Raw genomic sequence first — 16,939 nt, forward strand, 5'->3', positions numbered from 1 at the left:
TACTAACCCAATATTTCGGAAGTCCACTCTTTTTTTGCCATTTTTATTCGCACCCAAGCGAAGTCGTGTAGTCTGTGTTTAAATGGGAAAAGTGGTTTGGATGACTTTTTATCTATTACTGAGAAAAAAATGCATAGAAAAAGAACGCAAGGTTGGATAAGTCGACCTTCACGCGTTAACAAGAGAGGAATTTTAAAAGAAGGGAAAGCCATATAACTTTTAAAAAGTTTCATCATTTAATTATCGATTATTTATTTACACTTTTAAATCTCACATCATCGGACATAAGCCTCATCATCTCATCTCACACATCACATCATTAAATATCGTGTGTATGGCATAAAGGAATCTATAAATATTTTAACAATTTGAATTACACAACATATTTCACTCTCTCTTTCTTTTTCTAGTTGGTCATCCTCTTTCGAGAGTTATTCAAATTGCACACACACTCACACACACTTTCTACGACGATGGACGTCTCAATCCGGTTTTAGCAAAACTGACTGAGATGCGAGAGTTATGAATATTATGATGAGTGTGGTAGTGGCGAGTAGCGTGTGTATAAACCGGTGTTGTGTGTGTGTATTACTGCAAAAAACAAGAGTGCCAAAAAATATGAGACGGCTTGAGTCAGAGTCAAAGCGTTGTAAAGCTGAGAGAGAAATTGAAACTGAGAGTTAAAACTTGTTTGCCTACTTTCTATTGTTGTCGAGATGTGATGAGTGTTGAGATGATGTTATGATCGTGGTGAGGTTTTTGGCAAATTGATTCGCGTTTTTTTTTCTTTCACAAGAGAAATAATTTAATAATAAAATTGTGTCTGGAATTTTTTTTTATTACAACAATTTTTGTATAACTATTCCCTTAATTGGCTCAAAACTTGAACCCATTCCTCCCAAATCTGACCACTTTCCGCTCTAAAGTAATAAACGTGGTTTTTAAATCCTAATTTAAATACATTCTTTTTTCCTCCAATTTCTTTTTCTTCGTTTAAATTTCCTCCTAGGTCTGTAACTTCCCCTTCAACTTTGTATCCCAGTAGTGGAAGTGACGCTAAGGGCAGTTCTCCTTCGTGAGAATCGTGAGATTTATAAAAATAGAGACAAATATTTGCATAAACGACCCACAAACGTTGCCAACCTGGGGCTGATTTGAATTTTCTTAATAAATATGAACAGAGGTGTTTACGGTTGGCAGAGATTAAGAATTGGGAGGAAATTGACAAGTTACGATGATAACAGACGTGTGAGGGGAGGTTTGGACGGGAAAAGAGGATTTGTGAGGGTGGAAGGGGGGCGGGGTGGTCCGCGGGGTCTGTGAAGGAGTCGGAAGAGTGGAACGTGGGGTGGATTTTGGGTGGAGTGGGTTGAGTCGTGTGGGATATGGCGTATTTTATGGCGGCGATCCAGGAGGTTTTTTCCTAGGGGAATTAGATTTTTTGATTAGTACAAATTAATTGTGGATTTGGTAAAATAATTACCTCTTCGCTGAAGGCGGATAAAACTAGAATTTTGCATCCTTGTCCATCTAAATCTTTAACGTTTATTACAAAACTCCATCCTCCGCTGGTGGTGCTGGTTGCTCCGGTGAAATTATTAGAATTCGCCGTGGATGATTCCTCGCCCATTTCCATTTGACTAGTATAAATTAAACCGTGGAGTCGAAATCCAGAGGAGGAGGAGATTCTCGTGCAGTAAATTAACTTGTCGAGGAACTGGAATTTTTAAATAGTTAGTAAATTTACACTATAAAAATATTGTTATTTCCGGCTCACCAAAAACACGGTCCTTCCTTGCAAACCCCTCTTCTTGTTCAACTTTAATAAAACGCCCTGCCTCAAAAACTTGCTGACTGGCCACACCCCTACATTTAGCACGTCCCTCTGCACCTGCTCAGTCATCCCAATGTCCAACAATTCCCCCAGAAATCCATTCCCATAATTGCAAAGTTCATTAACTTCAAGAATTTTGCTAAATTGCTTTGCCCATTTTTCCACCCGTTCAACCCACCACCAGACTTTTAATACTAAAAATTCTAACCCGACATAAAAATCAGTGGCGTCCTTGCAAATGGTGGAATAATTTTGAAACACGAATTCGTAGTAATCTTTATACAATTTATGATTATTATGAAAGTGGGATTTTAATTTGTAATGGATTTCTTTCCCGTGTTTTAATTCCCAGTTGTGCTTTTTCAAGGTGGAAATGTTGTGGGTGAATGCGGGGTCTAGTTTTTGGATGGAGATTAACAGAGGGTGGACCAGGGGGGTCAGGAGCGAGTGCTGGGTGAGGAGATAGAGGTCCGTGAGGTAGCTCCGGTAATGGTTTAACAAGAGTTTCGTGGAGTAGTAGGAGTCTGCAAAACGAAAAATTCGGATTAGTTTTTGGGAATTCATATATTTTTCGATAACCACTTGACCATTTTACCTTACGACTCCCAATAAAAATGCAGCAAGAATTCAAACATTTTTCTTTGTATTTGTATATTTTATTTAGTAAATTTAACAAGAGAGCCCTACCCACGCCAAATAATAATAAAAAGAGAGAGACAAAAATCGCACCCTTCCACCTCCTCCTCCCCCACAGGCCACAAGCCTCCACCCCCCGCGCGAGAGAGAGAAACAAAAGGACAACGGTGAAATAAAGCAGTCTAAAGAGAGTTTTTTTAATAATAGAATTTGCCATACGACGAGGAAGGTCCAGCACCATGATAATTGTTGTAGTATTGTTGATGAGCACTAGTAGGAGGTTGAGAATGGGAGGAGTGGTTGTTGTGGGGGTGGTGGTTGTTCTGATGGTGATGGTGATACTGAGGGGGTGGTGGTGGTGGTGCAATTAGTGGGTGGTGGTGGTGGTGGTGGTGCATCCGATGGTAGACCACTTTGCAAGTTATAATTAAGGAGAGAAAAAAGAAGCGATATATTGAAGAATAGAAGAGAAAAAATATAAAGCCACTAAATTTTTTTTTTACAACTAATTTCAGAGAGAGAATGAGTTTCTTTTTCTTTTGCGAGTAAATTTTTTGGCAACAATTAAGAGTATTTTTTACGTTTAATTTCCCGAAAAATTGTCTTTAAATCTGCACCATTTCCCCACCACCAGCGGAAGTGGGGCTTTTATCATCAACGGTAATCTCCCCTCCAAAAACTCTCAATTCGATACAAACTCTTTTATTAAGCACGGTATTACTTCCGCTGGAATAGCTCAATTCTTCAATTTCCCCAACTTGAGCCACCCCAACCTCATCTAAAACCACACCCTCCACATAAAAGTCACCTTCCTCTGTGGGAATATCCTCCAAATCGTTCAAGGTAGCGGAAGAATCGGCTAATTCACTAGTCAAAGTAACTAAAGGAGCGTCTAAAGTCGACTCATTTTCACCCCTTTGTTTCAACATTAGCAATGATTCCGTAACGGAATTGGAATGACATTCGGAAATGCGTGAAAGGGTTCGGAATCGTGTTTTGTAATGGATTTGTGGTGCAAGGGAAGAGGAGGAGGATTCCATGCTCTGGGAAATTACGGGTATGGAATCGTATAGTGGTTCAGATGCGTCGATGTATTCGAATTCTTCCTCTATCGTTTCTCCGATTAAGGAGGAGGATCGAATTGGGAGGGTTAGTGGGGGTTGGGGTGGTGCGGGTTGTTGTGCGTGGCCGTGAGCGGGTGGAATTGGAGGAGGAGTTGATGGTTCTTCTTCCGAAATGGAGAAACTTCTCATTAAAGCCTTCTTTAAAAGGGACGATGGCATTAAAGGGATTTCCACCGTGGAATCGTAAGAGGAGCGTCGTGATGAGGAGTCGGTGGTTATTGGAGGTGGATATCGTGGGGTTTCTATGTTGTAGTCTATATCTTGAGGTTGGGAAGGGAGTGGTGGTGGGGGTGGTGAAGGAGAGGATTCTCGAGGTGGTGGTGGTGGAGGAGGTTCGGTAATTGGTTCAAGTGGAGTTATTGCATTAGTTATCGGTTCATCAAGATCAGCGGGTGCTGGAGGTGGTGGTGGTTTCTTTGAAGTACTCGGCGTGGGTATGGTTGATGGTGAGTTAGTGTTATCAGGAGATTCTACAATTATTTCTTGGGCACGTTCCTCTAATTCCTCTTCAATTCCGCCCACTTCAACTAAATCCTCGTCATCATCATCGAATCTATTTTCATCATTTTCCTCATCGATGATTTCGTTCATAATTTCCAGCACGGCACCCACGCCGACCCCGACGCTCACCCCCGTCTCATCCAATGGCAATTCTTCAATTCCATCTAAACTTTGCATTTTCTGAAAGGAATCTCTCCTATCCAATTTCCTTTTTTGATTATTTGCATTACAGGCTAATTCTAAAACCTCTTCAACGACCCGCTCCGCCACTTGCGAGAGATAACACTCGCTTGAGGTGGATTCTTCTTTTATATCGGTGAGGTTTTTATCCACTTCAGCGTGGATTAGAGTAATTTCTGGAGGTTTTTCCTCTTTAACCTCTTGAATTTTATCAGAAATCTCTCCACTAATTTTAAACTTCCGATCCGAACTATCAAAATCCCCGACTAACTGCTCAACTGAGTCATCTCTCCAACCAAAACTCCATTTTGTAGGCAAATCACCCAAAGAGCAATACGTAACTAATCTCTTTTCAAACCATTTCCCAGTGGAACTACAGCTTTTACTTTTTCCAAGTAAAATTTTATTACCAGAATCTAAATCTATCCTTCTCCTTAATAAATATGGAATGTCTACTTCTTCAAATTTTAATAATTTCCTACCCGATTCTTCCGCAGTGGGAGCTTCGGGTGATTTATCCAATTCCAATAAATCATAACTCCCTTTTTCTGAATTATTTAAAGGGGAAGTGGTAAATTCCTTCTTTGAACGTTTCGTATTTGACTTTGGTAATGTTTGTGAATCGATTTTGGGTTTGTTTTTCGTTCGTTTACGTACTTTTCTCTTTGTTAAAACTTTCTCCATTTTATCCTTTTTCGTGGTTGTCTTATAACTCGTGACTGGAAACTCATTCTGACTCGAGGATAAAAACATTATTGGTAATTTTGATGAAGAATTATGCGATGAGTTATCATCCGAATTCATCAATTCTGCTAATAAACGTTCTTCCAAATCGGATAGGTTTATGTTATTACCTTCTGTGGACTCCATGGGTTGGGTGGAGTGGGGATGAGGGTGGTTGTTTTGCGGAATTGGCGAGGAGGTTATGGATGAGCCCGTCGGGGATTGTTGCTGCTGGGTTTTTTGTTGGTTTCGAAGGCTGAGGGATTGCTGGGTTGATGGGGGACAGGGTGGAAGTTGTTGGTTGGAGTCGATGTGGTAGTCCTGTTATTTTTTTAGGTATTTTAGTATGGTTTTTTTTATGGATAAAATGAGTTAGGCTTACGCTAAATTCCTCATCGTCATCATCTAATTCATCTCCATCATCATGGGTTAAATTTCTAGAGTCAAAGTCGATATTTCCGGTAGAGCGACGCGTTGGTTGGGCTGAGGTTAGGGGAGATTTTGGGTCGTATTTTTTGAAGGAGGACGATCTATAGGAAGTTATTTTGGCTTTAGTTTTTTGCCAATGTAAAAGAATTAAAAAATGACAAACCTCTGAAACAAATCTCCCTGGAAGTTCCTTCCTCCTTGATGTCCATGTTGTTGTTGATTCTCAAATGTGCTTAAATTTTGTTGACTTAAATATTGTCCCCCGGAAGCGGAAGTTGGGGGTCGTTTTATAAAATTTTCTCGTACAAATTGCACCATTTGTTTCTGAGTTCGACCAGAATAACGAAATGATGAACCTCGCGATGATAAAATTCCTTTCGATCGGTGAATCTGTGGATTTTGTTGATTAGTATTTTTTAACCATGAAAAAGTTATACTAAATTTACCGGATTGGGTGCCTTTTCACATCGAAAAAACGCATGGTGCTCAACGCATCGTTTCCAATATGCTTTGCATTCATTACGAGAATCGAATATAAATTCAACCAGCTCTTTGTAATAGCCCTGAAATTTTGGAATTTCACTTATTATCACGTGATCTTATACGAGGTGATGTTAAAACTAACCTCCTGGAACTAGTTAATTAGTATAGCAGCGTTAGTTAAATAATATTAATTACTATTTTTTTCAGTGCAAAAAGTTAAGCAGGAAAAAAGACTCACATAAGTTTCCGGATGTAATTTGAGTATGAATCTTTTTCTTTTGAAGCTAATTTTCCTAATTTTCGCCCAAGAAAAAGTATTAATTTTCGTATTATTTTGAAACACGAGGACACCCATGTGACACACGCTCAGACTCAAATGCACACCGTCCTCGTCCTGCGCAGGGTATTATTATTAGAAATATGTCAAAATCATTGTATTGCATTTTCCATACCCTCGCAGGATGCAATCGAATTCCATACATTTCCGTACGTCTCGCCGTTTCTAACAAATGGAGGTCGGCTTCCTAAACGGTTTTAAATCCAATTAACAAAAGTTAAATAAACATAAAATAAACACAAACTCACCGCCGGCGACTGTGAAATATGTTTTTTATGACATTCTCTAATTTTCCTCTCCAATTCGTAATTTTGATGCGGTACGAATTTATAGACGGATAAATACGACGCATCCGCGTAATCCTCCTCGGAAAAGTCGCCACATTCAGCTAAACCAACAAACAAACAAAATTAGCACCACAAAAATAATTTCCTTCTTAAATAAAAAAACCTCACCCTGCACGATGAACGACGCCATGAGTGCGGCCGTGTTATCATTACAAACTAAAACCCCCTTCGCTAAATCCCTTTTAATTTGTAACGAGAACAAATATCTTGTAAACTCCTCCTCCAACTGGGAAGGATCGGGTGTGTAAAATTTCACGGAAAATTTAAGAAACGGCTCCGCCAAGTTTAATCCAACTTGTCGACTTAATCTCTTTTCTAAATCCAACCAGTGCGTTATCCCGTCGTTCGAAATCGTGTCCAAATACTCCAAACCGAAATAGTCCGACTCGAGGATGTTCAATTGCTTGCAGATTTGCGTGAATACGAGGCGGCCCAAAGTTTTGGACTGCGGGACACAAAAATTAGTCAAAATTTTATTTTATTTTCAGAAACTTTCCCCTCACCTGCGCCTGAATAATGGTGACGGAGTCGTCAAGCAACAAAACTTTGATCGCGACCATTTTCCCATTCCCATTTTTATTCTGTGCTCCAGCGGAGGAGGAAATCCCAGTCGTGGGTGTGGGTGGAGTTTTGCTCCGGATTAGAAAATCGTCCGGAGACGTGGTGTGTTCATCGGGAGTGGAATAGCTCCGCGTCACCGGTGGGGGACGGGTCGTCGTCGTGGTTGTTGTCATTCTGTGGTGAGATTTCTATATTTATTTATCCAGTTAATTTATTTATTAGTGGTGTTGGTGTGGGTGGGCATGGGGCGTGTTGGGATGAATTGTTATTATAAATCAGTGGTGTTGTTGGTGTATAATATGGAGCCTGCGCTTCTTCTTGCCGTAAAATATGTGTGTAAAGGGATGGGTTTTTGGATGCTGGAGAGTGAGAGGAGAGATCGGATGCTTTCGGAGAAGAGAAGAAGAAGTTGAGACGACTCTGTGTCAAAATCTCAAGAAGATGCGCTTCCGTGATTTTTGGGAGATGAGATTTCTTTTTATAGTTTATTTAAAGTCGCTAAAAACAGTTTAAAAAAAACAAGGAGTTAAAATTTCTGTACAGTTAAGCTAACGATTTTGAGCTCTTGTTGATTGTCATTGTCACCGTTTTCTTCTAACCAACCAGATTTGATGTCCACTTTCGACCAAGAATGTTCACTGTTGAGCAAAACTTTGGCGTTATTTATATTGTTTAATTTTTTATTGTATTGCGGGATTCGGATTTCGATGGGTTTCAAGAAACGTAGGTTTTCAGGGCCGAATTTTATCAAGGGCGACATCAGGGAGACGTTTCCTGGAATTTTTAGGACAGGAATTTAGACAGAGGTTTTTAAAATTTAAAAAATATGGACTCACCATTAATTTCCCCATTGATCGCGGACCCTTGAGTTAAAAACTCTTCATCGACGACATGAAACCAAATGGTTTCACTTTTCCCGAAAGCAATTGCACCTTCAGGGATCCGAACTTGGATTGGGATTTGGCCTTGTTTTACATTTCTTTGAATTAAAACTCCTCCCACGGAAGTGAACGTGCCAAACGTCGTGTTTGGTTGGATTATTGGGAAACCGCTGCCTTTTTCGAGGAGTTTTGGCTCTTGTTGAGGTTGCGGATTGAATTGAACAAATGCGGAATTTTCATTGGATCGATTTTGAAATATTTTAGAATTCATGGGTAAATTTAAGTAGTATCCGTCGTCCCCTCCGTTTCTTTGATGAGTTGAAAAGTGGTGTTGCTGGAGGTGGTGGTTGTTTGAATGGGTGTGATTTTCCATAAGTTTCACCGGTTTTGGTGGTGGGATTGGTTTATTGGATTTATTTGAGATTGTTTTTTGTTTGGAATTTGATGTTGGTTTTTTTGATCGGTCAATATTTGGTGGTGGGGAAACTGGTGGGGAGAAATCTACGGGTGAATGGGCGAGGAGTTGACGAAGGGTTGGAGTGTAGTAATTTGAAGGAGGTGTGGATGTTATTTGAGAAGGGTGAGGTTTTTGGAGATGTTTGGGTTGAGGAGGTTGAGGAATTGTGGGGATTTGAGGCTGTTGGATTAATATTGTGGAATGGGGGGAGGCTGATGTGGGGGTGTGATGGATCGAGTATGGTGGAGGGACGTTGTAGTTTGGAATGTCGTGTTTTTGATGATGGTTTTGTTGGGGTGGTGGGAGCGGGGTCGGTGGTGGCTAAAATAGTTAAGTGTTTTTTAGTGGTAATTTTATGTGTGCAGGAAGTGAGAGAAGAGAGGCAGCAGAGAAAGTAGAGAACAGCTTTAAACCCAACCATCACCATCGGAATGCTATGAAAATTTTTAGGTATTAGTTGAAAGTTAAAAGGAAATAACCACATAAAAAAACTCACCTCTGCAAAATCACCCACCACTCCACTAGTGCCCCACGAATTATTGGAATTCTTAACCCAAGCGACATCCCCTTTCATAACAATTTCCTCCACAGCTCGACCTACAATTTCGCCCAAATTATCATTGCTTCCAACGGTTAAACACTTGTCGATCCATCCACCGCTGCCCAACGCGGACTCCAATTTCTCCAAATCCATTTGCAGTCGGCGACTCGTGCTCGATTTATTGAATGATCTCAGCAAACTTCCCCCGTAACTCCCACCCACTTTTTTACTACTAATTTCCTTATTGCTATATTTCTTGATCAACTTATCCTCACTTTTAACGATTAAAACCACGGGAGCAAATTCCCCTAATTTCTCCAAAGCTTTAACAACCCCATCAATTCCCAAATTAAGATCAACATTTAAACAAGGATGGATTCCGGAATGTCTAAAATTAACTAATTCCTCATCCCCTTTAACGATACAAAATTTCCTCCTTGCTCCGATTTTTTCTAAACATTGATAAATATAATTTGTAATTAAGCTAAAAATAATTACCGGCCGAGTCCAATTAATTTTCACTTTGTAAACTAAATTTTCTAAAGGCAGTGGATTAATTTTAATCTTTTTCCCTAATTCTTTACCATCGTATTTGTTTATTAAAACCCCTTCAAATCCTCCGTTATTGCAAAGTGTGTCGTAAATTAGGACAATTTCACCTCTTTTTACGTAGTCTAAATCTGTGGAGATTCTATAATAAAGGAAATCGTGATACTTTTCGGATGATAAAATTTCACGGTAGTTTTCAATGTTTTTTACAATAAATGAAACTAATTGGTCGGGTTTTAATTGAGATAAGGTTGAGACGGCTTCGGTTCTTGGGATGGAAGTGAAATCGATGTCGTTTACTCGAAGGATGCGATCTCCTGGGAGTAAACCCGATGTTGCTGCAGGGGTTTGGGGATGTAATGCGCCGATGTAGATGCCGATGTTGTTGCCTCCGATTAGTTTTAGGCCGAGAGGGGAAGAGGATTTTTTTAGGAAATTTATAAATCGAGGGGTGGATTTGTGGTGTTGAGAGTTTGGGTGGTTTGGTGGGGGTGGTGGTGGTGGAGGGGGTGTGGGACTCGTGGGGGATTCTAGATTTTTAGAGGAAAATTTAGAAAATTTTAAAATAAAATTGTTAATTAAGAAATACCAACCTTTCGGCAGGGGAGGTCTCACGGGAGGCACCTCCCCTACTCTCCTCGTTGGAGGTTGAACGTACAAATTCCCAGCATTGGAATCATAGCTTTGTTGTTGTTGATGATTGACCCCTCCAACGTGACCATTATCCTGCTGTTGATTTTGTTTGACGACGCCTAAATTTAATAAATTATCCCCACCCGTGGTGCAGACGCCTTTACGAAAATCAAACAATTTCGCCACGTCCAAACCGTTGATTGAAATTATTTCATCTCCTTCGACGAGGTTGGAATTTTTCGACTCTTTAATGTAAACCCGAAGGGTGAGATTTATACCAAAATCGGACGGTTGGATATGTTTAAGTTTCGTCGTTGTTAATTTGTTTAAGGTGATTTTTGTGTGGTGAGCAATTATTCGACGCTTAATTATTAACACGACGGAGGGACCAGAGTCGCGTAAGACTTGGACGGCAGTTCCGTAGTCCACGTTTTCCAGTTTTATCGAGTTGGCCGTGATTATTCGGTCGTTTATTCTGCGGGGAGTTATTTTTTTAGTGTTTTATGACCGAGGAATTTAAGGTGTGTTTAATAAAACTCACTGCAATTTCCCTTCGGCTGGGCCCCCTTTAAGTACGTCGCTGATTGCGATGGCAGGATCTCCATTGGCGAAATGTGGATTATCTGACCCTCCAGAAACGGCGATCCCAAATCCATAACCAGGAACGCGAGTTAAGCTTATCGTCCGGTACTCCCATGAGATGTTGCGGGACTGGAAATTAGGATTTGTTAGTTTGTCATGTAATTTTTACGTGTTTTTTTCTACCTTTTTCTTTGGTAAAACGGGTGTGATTCTTTTGTTATAAACCGTGTTTGCGTTATTCAGACCAATGTATGTGAGTCGTTTTTTTATCAAGTGACGAGGGGGACGGGAAATTGGGGGTGATTGGGGGGTCGTTTTTACTGCGAAATTTACTAGTTTTGACAGCATTTTTTAAGTGACTGACGGATACTGAGAGATAATCAGAGGGGGCGTTTATTTATATACTTTTTTTGGGTGTTGGTTAAAAGGTATCAAATGTCACCCCAGCGAGAAAAAAAGGAGCAACAGGTGCTTTGTATATAAATTTACCATGGCTTGGTTATAAATCCCGTAGTTGGTATCGTACAAATCCTCACTAACGTCCTCGTCTACCGGTTGTTCCAATAGAATCGTTCCTGGACATGGGTGCGGTTCTTCGGATAGTCCTCCAGGTGGTGGGGGATGGTTTTTGGAGTGACCATTATGATGGGTTGAGTAGATGGGGTTGGTAGATGATGTGGAGGGAGTGTGACCGTTCATTTGCGGGGTTTTTATTTTTTATTAGTTAAGGCATTTAGTTTTTAAGTTTTTAAAATTTTCAAGGAAAAACTTATTAAAACGGACAGTCAGAAGATTTTTTAAGGAGTTTGAGGTTTATTATAGGGATGCTGAGATGATGGTGATGGTGGTGCGGTGGTGGATGAGAGGGTGCATCTTTTGTGTATTTGTAAAAGGGTTGAAGCTGCTGCTGGAGAATGGATTTTTGTGAATGGAATTTGTACACCGTTTATACACATTGATGATGATGATGTGGTGGTGGAATTGGGAAACAATGGAAATTTCATGGAAATAAATTTCTTTTAAATCAATTTTTAGCCAATTTTTCCCTCAAAAAATCAATTTATTCCGAAGCAAAAAGCAGAATTTATTAAATAAATTTAAAAAAACTCAATAAACCTCAGCAAACGGCGGAATGTAAATTATTGAAATTATTTCTACAAACATCTTCGCTTCCTAAATGTTGTAAATGGCGAAAATCCATGGGTTGTCCTATGTCTTCACGACGGAGGCGGAGGGGCCGTGGTCTCGAATGGGCGTGTGAGTGGTGGTGGTCGTGGTTGTTGTGGGTGGAGGTCTATATAGGAAATTTAATATTTTAATCAAAATTTATAATCAAAAACGACTAAAAACCCTCACCATTTGAAAACAATTGGAGCAGCAGCCACGGAGCAAAGTTGACAAAATATTTTGTTGTGTCGTTGTCATTTTCTTTCCATTTTATAAAATTTCCTTATAAATTTTAATACAATTTTCCATTTTACACACACACTATTTTCTATTGATGAATTATAAAATCTAGGCTCATCTGTGTGTGTGTAGAGAGATTTGCTCGTATGTAAATATAAGAATTCGGATCCAACGGGATCTTCATCATCAGCCAAAAAGTGGTTATTTATTAGCAAGTGAGTAAAGTGAGTGTGAGTGGGTTTATGCTAATGTGTGTCTGTGTAACCATGACAACATGAATTTAAAAACATTGAGGAAATTCCTATCTCAAAATTCTGTGGAATCAATTTTTTCTTCATATACGTCACAACAAAACGGCATGGATAAATATTTATCAAAATATTATTCATCATCACCCCTTTTCTGAGACGTCCGTCCCACCACTGCACAGCCACCACCACCAATTTCCAGGAAAAGCTCACTCACGTCGTCGTCAATTCCCGATCATCACACGACGAACGAGCAGCAAAGCAAGCACAAGCAGAAAGGTATTCTCGGAATCAAAATTCTCAGAAATCTCACACAGCAGTCTCATCGAGTGCTGGCTTTGCAAAGTGAATGTATTTTAGTGAGCGAGTAGTTCCATATACATTTCTGAACTGACACTGGTTGCATCTCAGAGAGAGAGGAATATTTTTATGTGACTTTTTTTTGGTAATTAAAAAAAATGTCACTCTGGTCAAAAGTGCAGAATTTGTCGGGGCCAGCTGTTCAAAAGGTGGGTTGTTTTTCTCTTTCTAATCTTGTTGGAGGTTAATTTGTTGGAATTATTTTAACGTGAATTATATTTGCATATAGGTGCACTGCCTGTATGGTGACCATTTCCCTATAGAAGTTCGCTATGTGATGGCAGGATGGATAGAGGAGAGGGTCGCGTAAGGCACCACACCCACTTTTTATATTTATTTATGTACATAGCATTTTTAATGGGTGCATTACGTTATATGCAGAAAAATGGACCAGATCGACCCTGACAATCCCAGTCACGAATCCTATATAGCACAATTTGTCCAAGCGTTAATCACAGAATTGGAATCGAAAGCCAATTCAATGGTCACGGAGGATCCGTATCTCATCAGAATCAAACTTGTCAATGCCGCTCAAGGATTTAGGGTGGGTTTTTTAGTTCTTAAAATTATAATAAATTAACTAACTTTGAATTTAAAAAAATTACAGCAACGCTACACCCTGGATCCGCTCTCCTTGTATCGCTACATCCGTCACTGTCTAACAATTGAACAATCACTCGTGGATTCAACGACCACACCCTCCACTGCCGCTGCTGGTGGTGTCACTAGCTCGTCGTCCTTGGCATATCCGCACGAATCCCTCCCTGATCCAAATACAACGCCTGAAATTATGGAGAAATTATCCTTAATTAAACACAAGACGATGGAGACGGGGGATATTTTGCGAAGGATGGAACAAGAACAGGAAGCGTTCGCGTTGAAATGTCACGATAGGCAAAAGCTGGAGGGGATCATTCACCTTCATCGAATGCAACAAGGACAACCACCAACTCAACAAAGTCTAACAATTGAGAAAAATTTCATCGAGCAGAAACAGAGATTAGAATTTGAGTTGAAACAGAGGGTGAGTTTTTTTGGAGTTATTTTAGCGATGCCAAAAATTCTGAGCAATAAATTAATCGACATAATATTTTCCCATCTCCTTCCAGATCACGACCCTGCTCTCCTGCAAATCAGAATTGGAAGAGAAAATTTCCACCACGGTTTCCACGCTGTCCGCTTTGCAGTCCAAAATATTAGACGAGGAACTCACCCGATGGAAACGGGAACAGCAATTGGCAGGAAATGGTGCTCCTTTGACCAACAATTTGGATACTCTACAATCATGGTGCGAGGATTTGGCGGAACTAATTTGGCACAATCGTCACCAATTAAAAGAAGTGGAACGACTTAAGCAAAACATTCCCGTTTTCAATCAACAAGCTGCCCTTGCAAGTGGTGGGACTGGCGGTGGCGATATGATGCCTGCGTTACAGGAGAAAATTACACAATTATTGAGCAGTTTAGTTACTTCGACATTCATCGTGGAAAAACAACCACCGCAAGTTATGAAAACCAACACCAGATTTACTTCGACGGTTGGTTCTTATTTATTTTTGTTATTTTTTTGCCAATTCTAATCTTTACTAAATTCCAGGTCCGCCTGTTGGTCGGAGGTCGTTTGAACGTGCACATGACTCCACCGCAAGTGAAGGTAGCGATTATATCGGAGGCTCAGGCTAACGCACTCCTTCGTCAGGATAAGGGCGACAAGCCTTGCGATACTTCTGGCGAGATTTTGAACAACACTGGGACAATGGAGTACCATCAAGGCACCCGCCATTTGAGCGTCCACTTTCGAAACATGCAGCTCAAACGGATTAAACGAGCAGAGAAAAAAGGAACAGAATCCGTCATGGATGAAAAATTCTGCCTCCATTTCCAGTGCCAATTCACGGTTGGGGAAAAGGAGCTCATTTTTAAGGTGCATTTGGTTTAGTGGGTTTTATTTGGGGTTTTTATGAAATGGGTGTGTTTTATGCAGATCTGGACGTTGTCACTCCCAGTTGTGGTTATTGTACATGGAAATCAAGAACCACACGCGTGGGCTACAGTCACGTGGGACAATGCTTTTGGAGAACCGGGGAGGATGCCCTTTCAGGTGAGTTCATGGGGTTTATTTGATAATTGGAAGGAGTTTTAGGATGCCAATTTTGGCACAGATTTTTTGACGTGTGCGTGCCAATTGACGATAAGTTTAATTCATAATTGTTCAGGTCCCGGAACGCGTGCCCTGGTTTCGTGTGGCTCAAGCCCTGAACGTGAAATTCAAGTCCCTAACTGGTCGTGCACTCACGGATGACAATCTACGATTTTTAGCAGAAAAAGCATTTCGGTAAGAAAAAACTTAAAACTCTCATTAAATCCTGAGTTTAAATTAAAATATTATTTTTTTAGGTGCACGACACCCACTTCCCCGCATCCAGGTATTTAGTAATTTATTAATCTTAAAGCCACGGACTCTAACAATTTTTAACCAATTCCAGACTATCTGACGTGGTCGCAGTTTTGCAAGGAACCGCTGCCGGACCGAAACTTTACATTTTGGGAGTGGTTTTACGCCATAATGAAGTTGACGAGGGAGCATTTGCGTGGACCGTGGGTCGACAGCAGCATTTTGGGTTTTGTGGGGAGGAATCAGGCGGAAGAAATGCTCGGACAATGCAACTCGGGAACTTTCCTTCTTAGATTCTCAGATAGCGAGTTGGGAGGTGTGACTATTGCGTGGGTTCACAGTGGTGAGGATTTTTTTCATTCCGCTAAATTTTGGGGTGCCAATTGAAATGCCAATTTAAAATCTCTAAATTAATTTTTTTTAGACCAAAAAGTGTTCTCTTTGGCTCCCTTCACTTCCAAGGATTTATCAACACGTTCCTTGGCTGACCGTGTGAACGACATTGGTCACCTGATTTATCTCTACCCTGATATTTTGAAGGGTGCGGCATTTGGAAAGTACTACACGCCCCTCCAAGAAACACCTCCCAGCGGAAAAGGCTACGTCAAGCCCCAATTAAAAACACACATTCCGGGGTGAGCTTTTATTTAATTCTCAATACTTGGTTCTTTACTTATAAAAACCAATTTCTTTAGCCTCGGTGACTCCCCCGAGCATCCAGCCCCGACATCCACTCCGACCCCATCATTTGCCCCGCATTCTCAGCAGTTGGGATCTCCCTATTCTCAGGGTTCAATTTCCCATCCTTCCACCCCACTGGGTTACAATTTTAACCCGCATTCTCCTACTCACGGCGGTGGTGGGGCTGGGATGATGAACCCATTCGAATCATCCGACAATTTCGATGGTCAAAATAATTTGGCAAGGTAAATTTTTATCATTAACTTAAAAAAAAACACACTAAAATTGGCTCAAAACTATTGAAATTTTTTGAAATTTTCAAACATTTGTGATCCGAATCCGAATTTTATGCCGAAACAAAAACATTTTACAGCTTTAATTAATTATTATTTTTTTACTAATTAAAAAAAATGTTTATATACCAAAAAAAATTGAGGATAGATTTTTATTGGCTTTATTTCGCATATTTTTTTAATAAGCAGAAAAAAGAAGAACAGAGATTTAGCCGCAATTTTAGAATCACATTTTCTTATTTTAAAAAGTATAAAAATCTATCCTTGAAATTAAACCACTAATTTTTTTAATGGGAAAAAAATCTCTGTTCTTTTTTTGTGTTAAAAGTGATCCCTTCATGGATTTGGAGTCTTTGGAACAATATGCTGGGCTTAATCTTGATGACATTGATTTGACTGTCGCCATTGACTCGTAGGTTTTCATACCATTTTCTCTCTTGGGTTTTTTCATTATTATCAAGGGTTTTCTATCAAAAAGGTACATGAATTCGGTCGCTGGGATGGCCGCCATGGGTGGATTCAAGCAGGAAAAGGAGTAGTTTTTAGTCACTTTGAATTTATTAATTAGAGATATGCCTTAGTGGAGAGTGGAGAGAGAGAGGATTTAATAAAAATGACAACACTCTGTACCTTGCAATTTTCTTTTGAGAGATTTTTATGATTTTTTGGGGAATAAAAAAATTTTGAGAATTTCACTTACGCATTTTGTCGAAATAAAATAAAAATCTCCATGAGAATGAACTTTTTCATATGAATA

The 16,939-nt window shown here is 40.0% G+C and overlaps 3 protein-coding genes and 1 long non-coding RNA gene across 5 annotated transcripts; 1 reads left to right on the forward strand and 3 right to left on the reverse strand.

Annotated features, from left to right (window-relative positions):
* Positions 1–804: 804 nt before the first annotated feature.
* LOC110849338 (FERM, ARHGEF and pleckstrin domain-containing protein 1) lies at positions 805–7,510 on the reverse strand. Of its 2 annotated transcripts, XM_035851035.1 has the most exons (13): positions 7,098–7,510; positions 6,703–7,039; positions 6,496–6,635; positions 6,363–6,434; positions 6,149–6,304; positions 6,053–6,061; positions 5,874–5,990; positions 5,591–5,817; positions 5,381–5,528; positions 5,130–5,319; positions 1,778–2,358; positions 1,484–1,717; positions 805–1,423 (listed from the first exon to the last, which is right to left on the reverse strand). In XM_035851035.1, the coding sequence occupies exons 1-13, from the start codon at positions 7,326–7,328 to the stop codon at positions 860–862; spliced, it is 3,006 nt and encodes a 1,001-aa protein (XP_035706928.1). In that variant the 5' UTR covers positions 7,329–7,510; the 3' UTR covers positions 805–859. The 2 variants fall into 2 exon arrangements, with proteins under 2 accessions (XP_035706928.1, XP_021952432.1); XM_022096740.2 differs by lacking the exon at positions 6,053–6,061.
* A 100-nt stretch (positions 7,511–7,610) lies between these two features.
* LOC118435281 (tight junction protein ZO-1-like) lies at positions 7,611–11,658 on the reverse strand. Its single transcript, XM_035851034.1, has 6 exons — positions 11,288–11,658; positions 10,758–10,927; positions 10,177–10,691; positions 8,990–10,113; positions 7,992–8,814; positions 7,611–7,929 (listed from the first exon to the last, which is right to left on the reverse strand). Exons 1-6 carry the CDS (start codon positions 11,495–11,497, stop codon positions 7,682–7,684), a joined length of 3,090 nt encoding a protein of 1,029 aa, XP_035706927.1. The 5' UTR covers positions 11,498–11,658; the 3' UTR covers positions 7,611–7,681.
* A 179-nt stretch (positions 11,659–11,837) lies between these two features.
* On the reverse strand, positions 11,838–12,594 carry LOC110849473. Its single transcript, XR_002547823.2, has 2 exons — positions 12,155–12,594; positions 11,838–12,092 (listed from the first exon to the last, which is right to left on the reverse strand). It is a non-coding gene; the product is annotated as an uncharacterized LOC110849473 (long non-coding RNA).
* Positions 12,595–12,625: 31 nt separating this feature from the next.
* Positions 12,626–16,877, forward strand: LOC110849442 (signal transducer and activator of transcription 5B). The gene is made up of 14 exons (XM_022096846.2): positions 12,626–12,962; positions 13,043–13,119; positions 13,195–13,357; positions 13,421–13,837; positions 13,923–14,351; positions 14,411–14,737; positions 14,798–14,914; positions 15,030–15,148; positions 15,211–15,239; positions 15,300–15,551; positions 15,633–15,843; positions 15,904–16,134; positions 16,511–16,594; positions 16,661–16,877. The coding sequence occupies exons 1-14, from the start codon at positions 12,912–12,914 to the stop codon at positions 16,719–16,721; spliced, it is 2,568 nt and encodes an 855-aa protein (XP_021952538.1). The 5' UTR covers positions 12,626–12,911; the 3' UTR covers positions 16,722–16,877.
* Positions 16,878–16,939: the final 62 nt, after the last annotated feature.

This window comes from Folsomia candida, unplaced genomic scaffold, assembly GCF_002217175.1.
Source record: "Folsomia candida strain VU population unplaced genomic scaffold, ASM221717v1 Fcan01_Sc004, whole genome shotgun sequence".
Taxonomy (NCBI): Eukaryota; Metazoa; Arthropoda; class Collembola; order Entomobryomorpha; family Isotomidae; genus Folsomia; species Folsomia candida.

What these genes read in the sequence shown, in the direction of transcription:
- LOC110849338 (XM_035851035.1), bottom strand. Translation starts at nt 7,328, where the DNA reads ATGACAACAACCACGACGACGACCCGTCCCCCACCGGTGACGCGGAGC. An exon ending in GGCGTCGTTCATCGTGCAGG is followed by an intron (nt 6,636 to 6,702) that starts GTGAGGTTTTTT and finishes TTGTTGGTTTAG; the next exon opens with CTGAATGTGGCGACTTTTCC. An exon ending in ATGACGATGAGGAATTTAGC is followed by an intron (nt 5,320 to 5,380) that starts GTAAGCCTAACT and finishes AAAAAATAACAG; the next exon opens with GACTACCACATCGACTCCAA.
- LOC118435281 (XM_035851034.1), bottom strand. Translation starts at nt 11,497, where the DNA reads ATGAACGGTCACACTCCCTCCACATCATCTACCAACCCCATCTACTCA. An exon ending in GGATTTATAACCAAGCCATG is followed by an intron (nt 10,928 to 11,287) that starts GTAAATTTATAT and finishes CCTAATTTCCAG; the next exon opens with TCCCGCAACATCTCATGGGA. An exon ending in GATCAATGGGGAAATTAATG is followed by an intron (nt 7,930 to 7,991) that starts GTGAGTCCATAT and finishes TAAAAATTCCAG; the next exon opens with GAAACGTCTCCCTGATGTCG.
- LOC110849442 (XM_022096846.2), top strand. Translation starts at nt 12,912, where the DNA reads ATGTCACTCTGGTCAAAAGTGCAGAATTTGTCGGGGCCAGCTGTTCAA. An exon ending in ACCCACTTCCCCGCATCCAG is followed by an intron (nt 15,240 to 15,299) that starts GTATTTAGTAAT and finishes AACCAATTCCAG; the next exon opens with ACTATCTGACGTGGTCGCAG. An exon ending in GGTCAAAATAATTTGGCAAG is followed by an intron (nt 16,135 to 16,510) that starts GTAAATTTTTAT and finishes TTGTGTTAAAAG; the next exon opens with TGATCCCTTCATGGATTTGG.